Here is an 18,420-nt window from a genome sequence, read left to right as displayed (position 1 = left end):
AGGCAGATATTGATGCGGAGATTCAACATCGCCTCCAGTGCCACCTTCGGCTGCCTGAGGAAGAGTGTGTTTTGAAGACCAGGCCCTCAAATCTACCACCAAGCTCATGGTCTACAGGGCTGTAATAATACCCGACCTTGTGTATGGATCAGAGGCATGGATGATGTACAGAAGACACCAAGTCGCTGGAGATATGTCTCCAAGATCCTGCAAATCCCCTGGGAGGACAGGTGCACCAACATCGCCCAGGCTATCATCCACAGCATTGAAGCACTGACCACACACAGCTTCGCTGGGCAGGCCACATAGTTCGCATGTCAGACACGAGATTCCCTAAGCAATTGCTCTGTGAAATTTCTTCACGGCAAGCAAGCCAAAGGTTGGCAGCGGAAACGTTACAAGGACACCTTCAATGCCTCAGAGAGTGCGACTTCACCACTGACACCTGGGAGTCCCTGGCCAAAGACTGCCCTAGGTGGAGAAAGTGCATCCGGGAGGGCGTTGAGCTCTTCGCATCTCAACGCCACGAGCACGAAGAGGTCAGGCACAGGCAGCGGAATGTGCGTGCGGCAAATCAGTCCCACCCACGCACCCCTCCCCTCCCCTCCCCTTCTCCCGACTAATGTCTGTCCCACCTGTGACCCCGGGTCTGTGGCTCTCTTATTGCACTGTTCAACCACCAAAGAACTCACTTCAGGAATGGAAGCAAGTCTTCCTTGATTCCGAGGGACTGCCTATGATGATTACAGCCTTCTGGATTCCAAGTTCAACAATTTCTGACTGTAACCCCTGCCCCTATTTTTTTTTTCTCTCTTTCCCATGACAGCTGTTGATTCTGCCATCTCCACTTACACACTATTGAGACTCATTTGTTTCTTAACTTGGCCCATTACCATCCCCTTTTGTCTTAATCTCTTCTGCCTTCCATCCTATCACAGACCTTCCCTTTTTGTTCTTTCCTTCCCTGCCCCTACACTTGCTTTAAAAACCTGTTGCAGCTCTAACTTTTCCAGTTCTGACGGGTTGTCAACCTGAAATGTTAACTTTTTATCTCTCCATAGATGCTGCCTGACCTGTGTTTCCAGCATTTTCTGTTTTTATTTCAAACATGAGTGGGTTGATGTCACAGGGCATTGCAATTATGTTGTCTTGCATGGATAGAGCAGCCAACTCCATGGAATACCAAATGCGGCAATCAGATGAGTCCATGTACAGAGTATGGCCCTGCACACTCTGGATGCCAACACGCCTGCTGCCTTAAATAAAATGACAGATACCTGAGCCTTGGTCTTAATGCCACACTGATCTACACCAAAGTGCTCTCCTGCAGAGTGGTAGCAGTGAAGTGTGGCTGGCCCACAAGAGGGATGATGGCAAAACAGGACATGGGAAATGGGAACTCCACTCGATGTGCTTCCACTTCTCCTCCGTTGCACACCTTAGTCAATGCTCGACATGCTGCTTCGTGTCCTGATGGCAGAGTCTATCCCTGCACAGGTGCAGGTGGAGAAATCTTTGGCAGGGCCTTCATGGGCTCCAAAACCCAGAGGTCATCTGCCAAAAACATCTCTGCAGTCAGAGCAGGGATTGGAGTAGCCTGCCTTGATCTCTGCTCAAGCCACAGGGGTTGCACCATGTAGGAGCAGTCGGAAAAGGGAGAGTAAAGCTTTGTATTTGCACAAGGCTATGCAGCTATGCACATGGGTGTATGAATAAATGTTACTTTGTGAAGTTTTTGTTCATAGTAGAATCACAAATTATTTTGTATCGCGTGCATGTCTTGCCCATGCTGGGTGGCATCGCCTTTTAACTTGCTCGATGATAAATGGGAAGACATAAATTGACGAGGGCTAATGGGAGGAGGGGATGTGCAATGGGTAGTTGGTTGTTTGCAGGACTGCTTTGCGTCAGAGGTCTAGAAACATAGAAAATAGGTGCAGGAGTTGGCTATTCGGCCCTTCGAGCCTGCACCGCCACATCCACTGGTTTTCTCTTGTCCACTCTGCTAGTTGCATCCTCAAAAAATTCCAGAAGATTTCCCATCTTTAATTGATTCCATCTTTAATTGATTCCAACATTTTCCCCACTACCGATGTCAGGCTAACCGGTCTATAATTCCCTGTTTTCACTCCCTTTTTAAAAAAAAAAAAAGTGGGGTTACATTAGCTACCCTCCAATCCATAGGAACTGATCCAGAGTCTATAGAATGACCACCAATGCATCCACTATTTCTAGGGCCACTTCCTTAAGTACTCTGGGATGCAGACTATCAGGCTCTGGGATTTATCGGTCTTCAATCCCATCAATTTCCCTAACACAATTTCCTGACTAATAAGGATTTCCTTCAGTTCCTCCTTCTTGCGAGACCCTCGGTCCCCTAGTTTTTCCGGAAGGTTATTTGTGTCTTCCTTAGTGAAGACAGGACCAAAGTATTTGTTGACTTGGTCTGCCATTTCTTTGTTCCCCATTATAAATTCACCTGATTTTTGACTGCAAGGGACCTACATTTGTCTAATCTTTTTCTCTTCACATATCTACAGAAGCTTTTACAGTCAGTTGTTATGTTCACTGTAAGCTTACTCTCATACTCTCTTTTCCCCTCCCTAATTATAAACCCTTTGACCTCCTCTGCTGAATTCTAAATTTCTCCCAGTCCTCGGGTTTGCTGCTTTTTCTGGCCAATTTATATGCCTCTTCCTTGGATTTAACACTATCCCTAATTTCCCTTGTCAGCCACAGTTGAGCCACCTTCCCTGTTTTATTTTTACCCCAGATAGGGATGTACAATTGTTGAACTTCATCCATGTGATCTTTAAATGTTTGCCATTGCCTATCCACCGTCAACCCTTTAAGTATCATTTGCCAGTCTATCCTTGCCAATTTGTGTCTCATACCATCGAAGTTACCTTTCTTTTTCAGGACCCTAGTCTCTCAATTAACTGTTACACTCCATTTTAATGAAGAATTCGACCATATTATGGTCACTCTTCCCCAAGGGGCCTCACACAACAAGATTGCTAATTAATCCCCTCTCTCATTACACAACACCCAGTCTATGATGGACAGCTCTCTAGTTCCTTGACACATTGGTCTAGAAAACCATCCCTTATACACTCCAGGAATTCCTCCTCCACCATATTGCTACCAGTTTGGTTAGCCCAATCTATATGTAGATTAAAGTCACCCATGATGACTGCTGTACCTTTATTGCATGCATCCCTAATTTCCTGTTTGATGCTATCCCCAACCTCACTACTACTGTTTTGGTGGTCTGCACATAACTCCCACTAGCGTTTTCTGCCCTTTTGGTATTCCGCAGCTCTACCCATACAGATTCCATATCATGTGCTTCCTTACCATTGTGTTAATCTCTTTAACCAGCAATGCTACCCCACCTCTTTTTTTTTTCCTTTCTGTCTATCCTTCCTGAATATTGAATACCCCTGGATGTTGAGTTCCCAGCCTTGGTCACCCTGGAGCCATGTCTCCGTAATCCCAATTACATCATATCCGTTAACTGCTATCTGCACAGTTAATTCATCCACCTTAGTACGAATGCTCCTTGCATTGAGACACAGAGCCTTCAGGCTTGTTTTTTTTTTTAACACCTTGTCCTTTTAGATTTATGTTGTAATGTGGCCCTTTTTTGATTTTTGCCTTTTTGATTTCTCTGCCCACTTTTCCTTATCTCCTTTCTACCTTTTGCTTCTGCCCCCATTTTACTTCCCTCTGTCTCCCTGCATAGATTCCCATCCCCTGCCATATTAATTTCAACTCTTCCCAACAGCAATAGCAAACACCCCCCCCGGGACATCGGTTCTGATCCTGGCCAGGTGCAGACCATCTAGTTTGTACTGGTCCTACCTCTCCCAGAATTGGTTCCAATGTCCCAGGAATTTGAATCCCTCCCCCCTTGCACCATTCCTCAAGCCACTTATTCATCTGAACTATCCTGCTATTTCTACTCTGACTAGCACGTGGCACTGGTAACAGTCCTGAGATTACTACGCTTGAGGTCCTATTTTTTAATTTAACTCAGAGCTCCCTAAATTCAGCTTGTCGTACCTCATCCTGTTTTTTACCTATATGTACCACGACAGCTGGCTGTTCACCCTCCTCCTCCAGAATGTGCTGCAGCCGCTCCGAGACATCCTTGACCCTTGCACTAGGGAGGCAACATACCATCCTGGAGTCTCGATTGTGGTCGCAGAAACGTCTATCTATTCCCTTTACGATAGAATCCCCTACCACTAGCTCTCTCTTTTTTTCCTGCCCTCCTGTGCAGCAGAGCCACCCATGGTGCCATGAACTTGGCTGCCTTCCCCTAATGAGCCATCTCCCGCAACAGTATCCAAAGTGGTATCTCTTTTGTGTAGTTTTGTGGAAGGCTTCGGTGAAGGAACCATCACTTGTGAGCCATGTTTCTATTAATAGCAGGAAGTTGATAGATGCATCCATAACGAGGTCACAAGGGAGTGAAAATTCAGGAGGACAATATGGAGTGAGTGGTCATACCAAGTTTAGTAATTCTCTCCAGTATTTTCTAGCATTTATTTGCTCCATATATACAGTGAGAAAAGAAAATTACTGCTGAAAGCTAAGTTTTTTTGAGCTATTTGGTTTTCACAGTAGTATCCAAATGGGGGGAAAAACACACAGTTGGGTAGTTAATTGTAATTCAGTTGTTTTAATTCAGGCCAGAGGGAAATAAGTTTTCTACATGTTTTCAAGAAACCTGCAGTGCATTAAATTCAAAATCTTTTCAATAGTTTAAGGGATCCAAATATGAGGAAAATTACAAAAGCAATTTCAAGTTAGCTATAAGAAAATCACTCTCTCTCTCTATTTTAAGGCTCGCTCTTCATACCTCTACACAATCTTTTCAGTTTTGAAAACTTAATTTGAAATACCCTCATTCTCAAGTGTTTCCTCTGTCATGTGGTTGAATTTGTGAACACCAAACAATGTCCATTCGAAAAGTCGATCAGTGCACTTTTTTTCTTTCAGACCTCAAACCAGATTTTCTAATGGCCACAATTCCATAGCACAAGGTTGCCCAAAATTCAATATAAATTGGCAACTTCACTGAAAGAAAGCACAAGATGGCCAGCATTTGATTTTGAGAAGCTAAGACTTTGTTTTTAAGCAGGATAAGGATGTTACAGGGCATCTGACCTGCAATGGGGGTGCAACAGGACTAGCCCTGTAACATCCTTATCCATGTGACATCCCTCATCTCAATGCTCACAAACTATCCAGACTCTGCCTTGCTCACACTTCCGATTCTCCAGATTCATTTTCAGAAATCATCAATGTTTTGTGAAAAATCCTGTTTTAGACAAAAGGGATAATTTTCCAAGTACAGGCAGTGAGCCACACCCACTGCGAACACACATTGGAAATTCGGGCACCCAAATTTCTCCATTTAAAATTAATGGTTGGAAAATCACATGAAATATACCAGAATTTCCAATATGTGCTGCCACCAAGGCTCCCCATCAATAGAGCCAAATCAGAAAATGGTCCCTGTAGGGTTCAAATTAAACAGTAAATTTTACTCTTTGGAAAGGCAGCAGGAAACATTTGTGTAAACTTTAAAATATTGTGCAGATATGAGTGCTGGGTATTACAATTGATTAGAAACTGCCCTTTCATCTCTGGAACCTGGGTTCAATCCAGCTTGAAATGATAGGAGGACACTCTCTATAAAGGGGTTCTATGTTGAATGAGTCTCAATCCAGTTGCCAGTGAGAACAGGTCTGTAGCACAAAACTACCTCAGAATCAGCACTGTCAATTTCAATCCGTTTTTTAAAAAAAAAAGCCACAGGATGGCTGAGCAATGCAAAAACATCAGATCAGTGCACTAGGATGTGCTCTTAAATTGGGTTGAAACACATGGCTGAGATAGAGTGGAGGGAACTTTCCACTGCAGTTCATCGCACTATATACCGGGTGTGCGAGTGCTGGATGCCGATGCCTGTTATCTGAAATGCAAAGTATCTAGTCCCCAGCACTAACACCTTCTCTGTGTTAGACACACACACACACACACACACACACACACACAAAAACAACACAATGTAATGATACAAAGGGATTGTAGACAGTAAGGATTTTTCTTAACACATCAGTAAAATATTTTTGATTACACTAACAGTAACATTCCTTACACAAATTTGCTGTAGAAATGCAAGTAATATAGATTCCCATATAGATTTCAAGTTTGTTAACAGAATAACATACTGCTGATGAAACCAAGCCATGGCCATGTTGTAAATGTTAGACTTACCACTGCAAGTTAAATTATCAATACTGAAGGGTTCTTTTACATCTTGACTACAGATTAGTGGATCCCTGCAGGGAAAAGAGGTGCAAATAGCATTCCATATAGCTAACAGCATGCACAGATTTAGTAACAAGAGCATGAAGGTTAATTACAGCAAGCATGCAAGCCTGTCCTCATACTTTAACAGAACACACAGTACATTCCAGCACATGTATCTATTGGATTTCAAAGTCGCAGTACAAGAAAGGATGAACTGATTTTCATCTCCGAATAGTTGTTTTAAGGTTTAAATCTACAAAAAAGTAGTAGAAAAAGCAATCCAGTGACTCCTGCAGGAAAGTTTGTGTGTGTGGGGATGTCGGGTGATCATAGGATCAGACTTTGCAATGCCTCCCACGATTCTAGTATGTTGACACTCACTGTCTAGACTTCAACATTGGTGAGATACTACAGGGTGGCTCATGTCTGGAGCCATAGTCCAGTAATGAAAATTATTAGCAATTTAAATGGAGAATGAGAACTGAGCATGTTTCCTTTACAGGGGTCAATTAAAGTGGGAGTGGCATTATGCAAACAATTAGTTTCCACAATGTGACCCAACACAGTCACTAGTTTAGTTTAGGGGGTGGGAAATGAGTTCCCTTTAAAAAGGAAGGTGACAATGAGAGCAGATTGAATACAATTATTGAATCCTTTTGCTGTTTAAGAGAAGTCTTAATTCCCTCTTACGCAGGGAACTGATTTGCCTACAAGTCAGTGAATTCCAGGACTGCATTAAATTATTCAAAATTCACTCCGTAAATTTTTTAAAGTTTATCTAAGTACAATTCATAAAGTGTGGAGTTTGGCAAGTTTGATTTACACTTAATTATATTAATACTACTTGGAACAGAAAACAATGACAATTATTTTCAGTTTTTCCAGCAGTGTGCACATCAACAACTTGTATTTATATAGCACCTTTAACGTAATAAAACGTTCCAAAGTCCTTCACAGGAGTGTTCTAAGACACAAATTTGACACCGAGCCACATAAGATGATGGGCTCAATTTTGGCCAGGATTTGCTCTTTTTTTTGGAGTAGGCTGCTTTTTCTGGCCTAACCTAAATCCCCAGTTTCCCCAATCAATTTGCACCAGCGTAGCTCACTTAGTTACGTTTGTTTTAGGTTTGTTTTTTCTCAAAAGGGGGCGTTACCAGCCACCTACACCAGTTCTGCCCATTTAGGCAACTTTGGCCAGCTAATAGTTACTCCATTTCTACTTAGGCCAGCGTATGTGGAAAGATAAAGAAATCAGCGCAGGTAGGGACATCGGAGGCCATTCGGCCTGGGCTAGGGGCAGGAAGCGGAGAGGACCAGCACCTAAATCAACCAAGCCTTATCCTTAGCTAAGTTTGCAAACAAAAACTACTAACCATTCTATAAGAAATAAAAAGTTAAAGTCCTACCTTCATCAAACTGCAATTCACCTTTCTGCACTTGGCACGGAAGGCAGTGGCCCGGAGCGGGAGGCCACTCGGCCTGGGTTAGGGGCGGCCAGGAGAACTGATAGTGCTCCTGCCCGCCAATGATTTCTATCAGTTCTCCTGCCCACCCCTAGCCCTGGCCGAGTGGCCTTCAGCCAGCAAAAATGTTTCCATGGCGGCCGCGTGCCCTCCCTTTTGAGGGCTGCCGGGCTGCAGTCAGTGCGAAGCTGGTGCACCGGCAGAAAAACATGCTGGGGGCACTGCACGGCGAGGGATCGAGGGATTCGGGTGAAAATCGATGGGTAAGTATTTTTATTGCTTTTTTAGTCTTTTCATTGGCGGTGCAACCACTCGGGTAGGATGGGATCCAGGCTGAAAAATACCTGACCTGAATTTAGGTAGGGTCGGCGTGTTGACCCCAAAGCGACGGCCACTCAAGTTTTAGGAATGGCCGCCACAAACTGGCATTAACGGGTTTCTTTGAGACCCTGAATTTCGGCCCCAAGGTTGCAAACTTCAGACAGATCCTAGAGAGAGTGATGGAGTCAGTGGCTAGGGAACAGAGTTTGTGGCGGGGACCAAAAACAATGGCTTCGGTCCTCCCAATATTTAATTCGAGAAAATTTCTGCTCATCCACTACTGGATGTCTGACAAGTAGTTTGACAATTTGGAGACCATGGAGGGGTCGAGAGAAGTGGGAGTGAGGTAGAGCTGGTTGTCGTCAACCTACATGTGGAAACTGATGCTGTCGATGTTGTCATCGTCGAGGGGCAGCATGTAGATGAGAAAGAGGGGGCCAGGATAGATCCTTGGGGGACACTACAGGTAAAGATGCAGGAGTTGGAAGAGAATAGAGTGGCTATGATTAAATAGATAATGGAACCAGGCAAGCGAAGTCCCACCCAGCTGGACAACGGTGGAGAGAGTTGGAGGAGGATGAAGTGGTCAACTGTGTCAGGAGGACGAGGAGGGATCTCATTTGTGACTGAGAGCCATTTCAGTACTGTGGCAGTGGCAGAAACCGGATTGGAGGGATTCAAACAGAGTTGTGGGAAAGATGAGCACTGATTTGGGAGGCGATAAGACGTTCAAGGAGTTTGGAGAGGAAAGGGAGGTTTTTTAAATTGGGTGCAGGAGCAGGCCATTCGGCCTTCGAGCCTGTACTGCCATTCAATAAGATCAAGGCTGATCATTCAACCTCAGTACCCCTTTCCTGCTTTCTCTCCATACCCCTTGATCCCTTTGACCGTAAGGGCCATATCTAACTCCCTTTTGAATATATCTAATGAACTGGCCTCAACAACTTTCTGCGGTAGAGAATTCCACAGGTTAACCACTCTGAGTGAAGTAGTTTCTCCTCGTCTTGGTCATAAATGGCTTACCCCTTATTCTTAGACTGTGACCCCTGGTTCTGGAACTCCCCAGCAACGGGAACATTCTTCCTGCCTCTAACTTGTTCAATCCCGTCAGAATTTTATATGTTTCTGAGATCCCCTCTAAATCTTCTAAACTCCAGTGGTTACAAGCCCAGTTGATCCAGTCTTTCCTCATGTCAGTCCTGCCATCCCGGGAATCAATCTGGTGAACCTTCGCTGTACTCCCTCAATAGCAAGAACGTCCTTCCTCAGATTAGGAGACCAAAACTGAACACAATATTCCAGGTGTGGCCTCACCAAGGCTCTGTACAACTACAGTAAGACCTCCCTGCTCCTCTACTCAAATCCTCCAGCTATGAAGGCCAACATGCCATTTGCCGCCTTCACCGCCTGGTGTACCTGCATGCCAAACTTCAATGACTGATGTACCATGACACCCAGGTCTTGTTGCAACTCCCCTTTTTCTAATCTGTCACCATTCAGATAATATACTGTCGTCCTGTTTTTGCCACCAAAGTGGATAACTTCACATTTATCCACATTATACTGCATCTGCCATGCATTTGCCCACTCACCTAACCTGTCGAAGTCACCCTGCAGTCTCTTAGCATCCTCCTCACAGCTCACACCGCCACTCAGCTTAGTGTCATCTGCAAACTTGGAGATATTACATTCAACTCCTTCATCTAAATCATTGATGTATGTTGTAAATAGCTGGGGTCCCAGCACTGAACCCTGCGGCACCCCACTAGTCACTGCCTGCCATTCTGAAAAGGACCTGTTTATTCTGACTTTCTGCTTCCTGTCTGCCAACCTGTTCTCTATCCACATCAATATATTAACCCCAATACCATGTGCTTTAGTTTTGCACACTAATCTCTTGTGTGGGACATTGTCAAAAGCCTTTTGAAAGTCTACATACACCACATCCACTGGTTCTCCCTTGTCCACTCTATTAGTTACATCCTCAAAAAATTCTAGAAGATTTGTCAAGCATGATTTCCCTTTCATAAATCCATGCTGACTTGGACTGATCCTATCACTGCTTTCCAAATGCGCTGCTATTACATCTTTAATAATTGATTCCAACATTTCCCCCACTTCCGATATCAGGCTAATCGGTCTATAATTTCCTGTTTTCTATCTCCCTTTTTAAAAAAAAAAAAGTGGTGTTACATTAGCTACCCTCCAGTCCACAGGAACTGATCCAGAGTCAATAGAATGTTGGAAAATGATCACCAATGCATCCACTATTTCTAGGACCACTTCCTTAAGTACTCTGGGATGCAGACTATCAGGCTCCGGGGATTTATCAGCCTTCAATCCCATCAATTTCCCTAATACAATTTCCTGACTAATAAGGATTTCCTTCAATTCCTCCTTTTCGCTACACCCTCGAACCCCTAGTATTTCTGGAAGGTTATTTGTGTCTTCCTTAGTGAAGACAGATCCAAAGTATTTGTTCAATTAGTCTGCCACTTCTTTGTTCCCCATTATAAATTCACCTGATTCTGTCTGCAAAGGACCTACGTTGGCCTTCACTAATCTTTTTCTCTTCACATATCTATAGAAGCTTTTGCAGTCAGTTTTTATGTTCCCTGCAAGCTTCCCCTCATACTTTATTTTCCCCCTCCTAACTAGACACTTTGTCCTCCTCTGCTGAATTCTAAATTTCTCCCAGTCCTCAGGTTTGCTGCTTTTTCTCGCCAATTTATATGCCTCTTCCTTGGATTTAACACTATCCCTAATTTCCCTTGTTAGCCACAGTTGAGCTACCTTCCCCTTTTTATTTTACTCCAGACAGGGATGTACAATTGTTGAAGTTCATCCATGTAATCTATAAATGTCTGCCATTGCTTATCCACTCTCAACCCTTTAAGTAACATTTGCTAGTCTATCCTAGCCAATTCACATCTCATATCATCGAAGTTACCTTTCCTTAAGTTCAGGGCCCTAGTCTCTGAATTAACACTGTCACTCTCCATCTTAATAAAGAATTCTACCATATTGGTCACTCTTCCCCAGGGGGTTTCGCACAACAAGATTGCTAATTAGTCCTCTCTCATTACACAACACCCAGTCTCGGATGGCCAGCTCTCTAGTTGATTCCTCGACATATTGGTCTAGAAAGCCATCCCTAATACACTCCAGGAAATCCTCCTCCACTGCATTGCTACCAACTTGGTTAACCCAATCTATATGTAGATTAAAGTCGCCCATGATAACTGCTGTACCTTTATTGCACGCATTCCTAATTTCTTGTTTGATGCCATCCCCAACCTCACTACTACTGTTTGGTGGTCTGTACACAACTCCCACTAGCGCTTTTTGCCCTCTGGTATTCCACAGCTCTACCCATACAGATTCCACATCATCCAAGCTAATGTCCTTTCTTACTATTGCATTAATTTCCTCTTTAACCAGCAACGCTAACCCCCCTCCTATTCCTTTCTGTCTATCCTTTCTGAATATTGAATACCGCTGGATGTTGAGTTCCTAGCCTTGGTCACCCTGGAGCCATGTCTCTGTAATCCCAATTATATCATAATCATTAATAGCTGCCTGCGCAGTTAATTCATCCATCTTATTACGAATACTCCTCGCATTGAGTCACAGAGCCTTCAGGCTTGTCTTTTTAACACTCTTTGACCCTTTTAGAATTTTGCTGTAATGTGGCCCTTTTTGATTTTTGCCTTGGGTTTCTCTGCCCTCCACGTTTACTATTCTCCTTTCTATCTTTTGCTTCTGCCTCCATTTTCTTTCCCTCTGTCTCCCTGCATAGGTTCCCATCCCCCTGCCGTATTAGTTTAACTCCTCCCCAACAGCACCGGCAAACACTACCCCAAGGACATTAGTTCCATTCCTGCCCAGGGTGCAGACCGTCCAGTTTGTACTGGTCCCACCTCCCGCAGAACCTGTTCCAATGTCCCAGGAATTTGAATCCCTCCCTCTTGCACCAATCCTCAAACCACATATTCATCTTAACTATCCTGCTATTTCTACTCTGACTAGCACGTGGCACTGGTAGCAATCCTGAGATTACTACCTTTTGAGGTCCTACTTTTTAATTTAACATCTAGCTTCCTAAAGTCAGCTTGTAGGACCTCATCCCGCTTTTTACCTATATCGTTGGTACCTATATGCACCACGACAACTGGCTGTTCACTCTCCCCCTCCAGAATGCCCTGCAGCCGCTTTGAGACATCCTTGACCCTTGCACCAGGGAGGCAACATACCATCCTGGAGTCTCGGTGGCGACCGCAGAACCGCCTATCCATCCCCCTTACAATAGAATCCCCTATCACTATAGCTCTTCCACTCTTTTTTTTTCCTGCCCTCCTGTGCAGCAGAGCCACCCACGGTGTCATGAACTTGGCTCCTGCTGCCTTCCCCTGGTGAGCCATCTCCCCCAACATTATCCAAAGTTGGAGATGGTGCGGTAGTTTTCAAGGACAGAGGGGTGAAGGGTTGTTTTTTTGAGGAGAGGGTTGATGACCGCAGATTTGAAGGAGAGGAGAACAGTGAACCATGTCAGCTAACATGGGAGCCAGAAAAGGTAGTTGGGTGGTCAGCAGTTTAGTGAGATTGGGATCAAGATAGTAGGATGTGGGTCTCATGGACAAGTTGAGCGTGGAGAGGTCAAGATTGGAGAGAGATGCGAGTTCAGGGCTAGGGCAGGGGGGAAACTTAGAGGAAGTTTGGCCCGATGGGCTAGGGGAAGGAAGTGGCAGAGGCAGCTGATCGGATGGTCTCAATCTTAGTGACAAAGTTTGAGCTCCTCACTTGTTAGAGGTGAGTGTGGAGGAGACAGGGGAGAGGGGGTTAAGAGGACTGTTAGCAGCAAGGGGTTATCTTTACAATCCAGAATGATCCTGGAATAGTGAGCAGTTTTGGCAGAGAAGAATAAGATCCGATAATGCTTTGTGGTCCAGCCAGATCTGGCAGTGAATGGCTAAACCAGTTGTCCGCCACATCTGTTCAAGTCTGCGTCCCTTGGATATATAAGAATGGAACCAGGCGAATGCAGTCTCACCCAGCTGGACCATGGTGGAGAGGCGTTGGAGCAGGATGAAGTGGTCAATCATGCCAAATGCTGCAGACAGGTCGAGAAGGACGAGGAGGAATAGTTTACCTTCGTCACAGTCACAAAGGATGTCGTTTGTGACTTTATTGAAAGCCGTTTCGGCTCTGTGGCAGGGGCAGAAACCAGATTGAAGGGATTCAAACACGGAGTTCTGGGAAAGATGGGCACGGATTTGGGAGGTGGAAAGGGAGTTTGAACATGAGCATAAGAAATAGGAGCAGGAGTAGGCCATATGGCCCCTCGAGCCTGCTCCGCCATTTAATACGATCATGGCTGATCCGATCATGGACTCAGGTCCACCTTCCTGCCTGCTCCCCATAACCCCTTATTCCCTTATTGTTGAAGAAACTGTCTCTTTCTGTCTTAAATTTACTCAATGTCCCAGCTTCTACAGCTCTCTGAGGCAGTGAATTCCATAGATCCACAACCCTCAGAAGAAATTTCTCCTCATCTCAGTTTTAAATGGGCGGTCCCTTATTCTAAGATTATGCCCTCTAGTTCAAGTCTCCTCCATCAGTGGAAACATCCTCTATGTAGCTACCTTGTCAAACCCCCTCATAATCTGATACATTTCGATAAGATCACCTCACATTCTTCTGAATTCCAATGCGTAGAGGCACAACCTACTCAACCTTTCCTCATAAGACAACCTCATCTCCGGAATCAACCTAGTGAACCTTCTCTGAACTGCCTCCAAAGCAAGTATAACCTTTCGTAAATATGGAAACCAAAATTGCACGCAGTATTTCAGGTGTGGCCTCGCCAATACCCTGCATAGCTGTAGACTTCCCTGCTTTTCTACTCCATCCCCTTTGCAATAAAGGCCAAGATTCCATTGGCCTTCCTGATCACTTGCTGTACCTGCATACTATCCTTTTGTGTTTCATGCACAAGTACCCCCAGGTCCCGCTGTACTGCAGCACTTTGCAATCTTTCTCAATTTAAATAATAACTTGTTCTTTGATTTTTTTTCCTGCCAACCTCACACTTTCCAACATTATACTCCATCTGCCAAATGTTTGTCCACTCACTTAGCCTGTCTATGTCCTTTTGCAGATTTTTTTTTGTCCTCCTCACATATTGCTTTTCCTTCCATCTTTGTATCGTCAGCAAACTTGGCTACGTTACACTTGGTCCCTTCTTCCAAGGCGTTAATATAGATTGTAAATAGTTGGGATCCCAGCACTGATCCCTGCGGCACCCCACTAATTACTGATCGCCAACCCGAGAATGAACCATTTAGCCCTACTCTCTGTTTTCTGTTAGTTAGCCAATCCTCTATCCATGCTAATATATTACCCACAATCCTGTGAACTTTCATCTATTATGTGGCACCTTGTCAAATGTCTTCTGGAAGTCCAAATACACCACATCCACTGGTTCCCCTTTATCCACCCTGCTTGTTACATCCTCAAAGAATTCCAGCAAATTTGTCAAACATGACTTCTGTTATGTATGTAAACCTGTAAATACCATGTCTAACCACCAGAGGGCTCTTCCCCTGGAGTCCCAAGGGATCCCACAAGCCCTGTATATAGAGAGGCCTCACAGGCTGGAGAGACACTCTGAGATCTGTAATAAAGGACTATGGTCACACTTACTTTGAGCTTGAAGTATCTAGTCTGACTCTTTATTCAAGACATAACAACTTCCCCTTCATAAATCCAGGCTGACTCTGCCTGATCGAATTTTGATTTTCCAAATGTCCTGCTACTGCTTCTTTAATAATGGGCTCCAACATTTTCCCAACCACAGATGTTGGGCTAACTGGTCTATAGTTTCCTGCTTTTTGTCTGCCTCTTTTTTTTTTTTAATAAATAGGGGTGTTACATTTGCAATTTTCCAATCTGCTGGGACCTCCCCAGAATCCAGGAAATGTTGATAAATTACAACCAATGCATCCACAATCCCTGCCACTACTTCTCAAGATCCTCGGTTGCAAGCTATCAGGTCCAGGGGATTTATCTGCCTTTAGTCCCATTATCTTACTGAGTACCACCTCCTTAGTGATTGTGATGGAGATTGGGTGGTAGCTTGCAAGCACAGTAGGGTCAAGAGTTGTTTTTTGGAGGAGAGGGGTGATGACGGCAGATTTGAAGGAGTGGGTCACCTTATTGAATGCCTTCTGAAAATCCATATATACCACATCCACTGGCCCCCCCGTTATCTATTCTGCTAGTTACAACCTTTCATAAATCCATGTTGACTCTGCCCAATCCTATTATTATTTTCGAAGTCCCCGGTTACCACATCCTTTAATAGATTTTAACAATTTCCTTACTACTGATGTCCGACTAACTGTAGTTCCCAGTTTTCTCTCTCCCTCCTTTCTTAAATAGTGGGGTTACATTTGCTACATCCAATCCGTGGGAACCATTCTCGAATCTACGGCATTTTGGAAGATGACAACCAATGCAGGTGACTCTTTCTAAACCCGAGAATGTAGACCATCCAGCATTTTGGTGACTTTCAGTCCCAATTATTTTCCCAGTATCATTTTTTTACTAATACTAATTTCTTTTAGTTCCTCATTCTTGCTCGACCCTTGGTTCTCCACTATTTCCGGCAAGTTTTATTGCGTCTTCTTCTGTGAAGACAGACACAAAGTATTTGTTTAATTTCTCTGCCATTTCCTTATTCCCGTTATAATTTCTCCTGTCTCAGCCTGTAAAGGACTCACATTTACTTTTGCTAATCTTTTCCTTTTTACAAACCTATAGAAACTTTTACAGGCTGTTTTTATGTCTCTCGCTAGTTTACTCTCATTTTCTATTTTCAATTTCTTGGTCCTCTGCTGAATTCTAAACTCCTCCCAATCCTCAGGCTTCTTGCTCTTTTTGGCAATATTATAAGCCTCATCCTTTGCTCTAGTACTATCTTTAACTTCTCTTGTTAGCCACGGTTGGACCACTTTTCCTGTGGTGTTTTTAAATGCTAGCCATTGTTCGCCTACCGTCATACCTTTTAATGTAGTTTCCCAATCTACCTTAGACACGGTGGGAGTAGCAACGCCACGAGATATGGCAAGGTCAAGGGGGTGGCAGTGAATATGGGTCGGGGAGTTCACATGGAGGGAGAGATTAATGGAGGACAGGGGAGTAGTGAACCCAGAGGAAAGCGCATCATGATCAACAACAAACAATACGGAGCTGAAATTAACATTCACAGTTTTGGTGGGAAAAAAAACGCTTTGACTCCGCTATGATTTCGAGGCGGAAGATTCGGGGAAAAATCGGTGTTGCACGAAGATTCGCGGCGTAAACCGCAAATTTTCTACAACTTTTCTATGAGGCCAATACCGCTGCAAATTGGGCCTAGGGAGGGGGGAAAACATGGAAAATATTTTTCCAAAACAGTCACAAGACCTTTTGCTATTGAATCACTGCAAAAGAATTAAAAAAACTAACTTGCCTTTTTTTGCAGGTTTTCATACCTACTGCCATTTCCAAGGACTGCATTGACAGTTTTTCCTCTGCGTTTTTTTTACCCTATGGGTCACCACTGTGGCCAAACTCGGGCAAAAGTGCTTTTTCCAGTCTTGCACGCCATTGGTCTGGTCCCCAGTGGTATTTCAAAACCGCCGGCGGAAGACTTCAGTTTTCCACCCAAAACGGTGATATACCGCCGAGAAACGTGGTGGAAGGTTGCTGAATTTCTAGCCCCATTAAACCAAACTGTAAAATTCTCAAACCTAAAGATGTCTTGGGTTCCTCTTTCCATACAGACGCCTGCATTCAAGTCATCACTAAAAATGAGGATAAAAAGGGATAAGTAATGCGGCAAAATTTAAAACATTCAGATTATTTACTGGCTTAAATAGTCATTGCATATTGTTATCACTGAAGCAAGTATGGAACTGATCATTACTATACTGGATTCTTATTCTATTTTATTGAGTATTCTGAAATCTAACAAACTAAAGTATGCAATAGAGATTTATTTCCTAGAGTCCTACTGTAACACTGATGATTTATGAAAGAGATCATATTTGTAAGTTTCTCAGGAGATGTAATTATGGTACTGAAAGCAAGGTAGGTGCTGGTGGCCACTGCATTTAAAATGATGCTGCAAGATCCTGCAAATCCCCTGGGAGGGCAGACGCACCAACGTTAGCGTCTGTATCTAACCCCGTGCTGTACCTGCCCTAGAAGTGTTTGATGGGACAGTGGAGAGAGAGAATTACTCTGTACCTAACTCCCGTAGGTACCTGACACAAATAACGCCCCAGAAATGCTAGGGAACCAAGGGTCTAGTGAGCAAGAGGAATTAAAGGAAATGTTTATTAGTAAGAAAATAGTGCTGGAGAAACTAATGGGACTGAAGGCCGATAAAGGAGGTGGGGTAGTGTTGCTGGTTAAAGAGTAAATTAACGCAATAGTAAGTGATAGAGTATTCAAACAGGCTCATTTAGACAGACTGTGAAAATTCACAGACTCCCAAGTCAAGGCTGCTACATGCAGTTCGGCATGTTGCATTAACTCATCAATCAACTTGACATTTTTAGACCTTGGGTAGTGAGCCAATAAGGTCAAAGAAGGCGAGTTCTTTTCTGTAAATTGATCCAGGTATAAAATACAGCCATTTTGACCATGTGTCTCAGTAAGAACAAAGACCTGGCTTGAAGCCAAGAAGTTTGTTGCTCTCTGCCAAGATTAAAAAGTTAAAACTACAATCGGAGTTCGTATTTCATTGGAAATTAAGAGATCTAACAGTAAGAAAGGACATTAGCTTGGATGATGTAGAATCTGTATGGGTAGAGCTGTGGAATACCAAAGGGCAGAAAACGCTAGTGGGAGTTGTGTACAGACCACCAAACAGGAGTAGTGAGGTTGGGGATGGCATCAAACAAGAAATTAGGAATGCGTGCAATAAAGGTACAGCAGTTATCATGGGCGACTTTAATCTATATATAAATGCGCTAACCAAGCTGGTAGCAATGCGGTGGAGGAGGATTTCCTTAAGTGTATTAGGGATGGCTTTCTAGACCAATATGTCGAGGAATCCACTAGAGAGCTGACCATCCTAGACTGGGTGTTGTGTAATGAGAGAGGACTAATTAACAAACTTGTTGTGCGAAGCCCCCTGGGGATGAGGGACCATAATATGGTAGAATTCTTTATTAAGATGGAGAGTGACAGTGTTAATTCAGAGACTAGGGTCCTGATCTTAAGGAAAGGTAACTTCGATGGTATGAGACGTGAATTG

At 43.8% G+C, this 18,420-nt stretch overlaps 1 protein-coding gene across 4 annotated transcripts in view; it reads right to left on the bottom strand.

Annotated features, from left to right (window-relative positions):
- Positions 1-18,420, bottom strand: part of LOC139244536 (coiled-coil domain-containing protein 158-like) — a 319,231-nt gene that overhangs the window by 17,103 nt on the left and 283,708 nt on the right. For 3 of the 4 annotated variants that reach the window (XM_070871035.1, XM_070871037.1, XM_070871038.1), the window contains 2 exons: positions 16,907-16,960; positions 6,292-6,356 (listed from right to left, as the gene is read on the bottom strand). In XM_070871035.1, coding sequence (XP_070727136.1) covers positions 6,292-6,356; positions 16,907-16,960 — 119 coding nt within the window. The remainder of the gene's footprint in view (positions 1-6,291; positions 6,357-16,906; positions 16,961-18,420) is intronic. The other variant, XM_070871039.1, reaches the window with a different exon arrangement.

Source organism: Pristiophorus japonicus, chromosome 2 (genome assembly GCF_044704955.1).
Source record: "Pristiophorus japonicus isolate sPriJap1 chromosome 2, sPriJap1.hap1, whole genome shotgun sequence".
NCBI lineage: Eukaryota > Metazoa > Chordata > Chondrichthyes > Pristiophoridae > Pristiophorus > Pristiophorus japonicus.
Note: the sequence above shows the minus strand (reverse complement) of the source record. Positions and strands in the feature narration are given on the sequence as shown.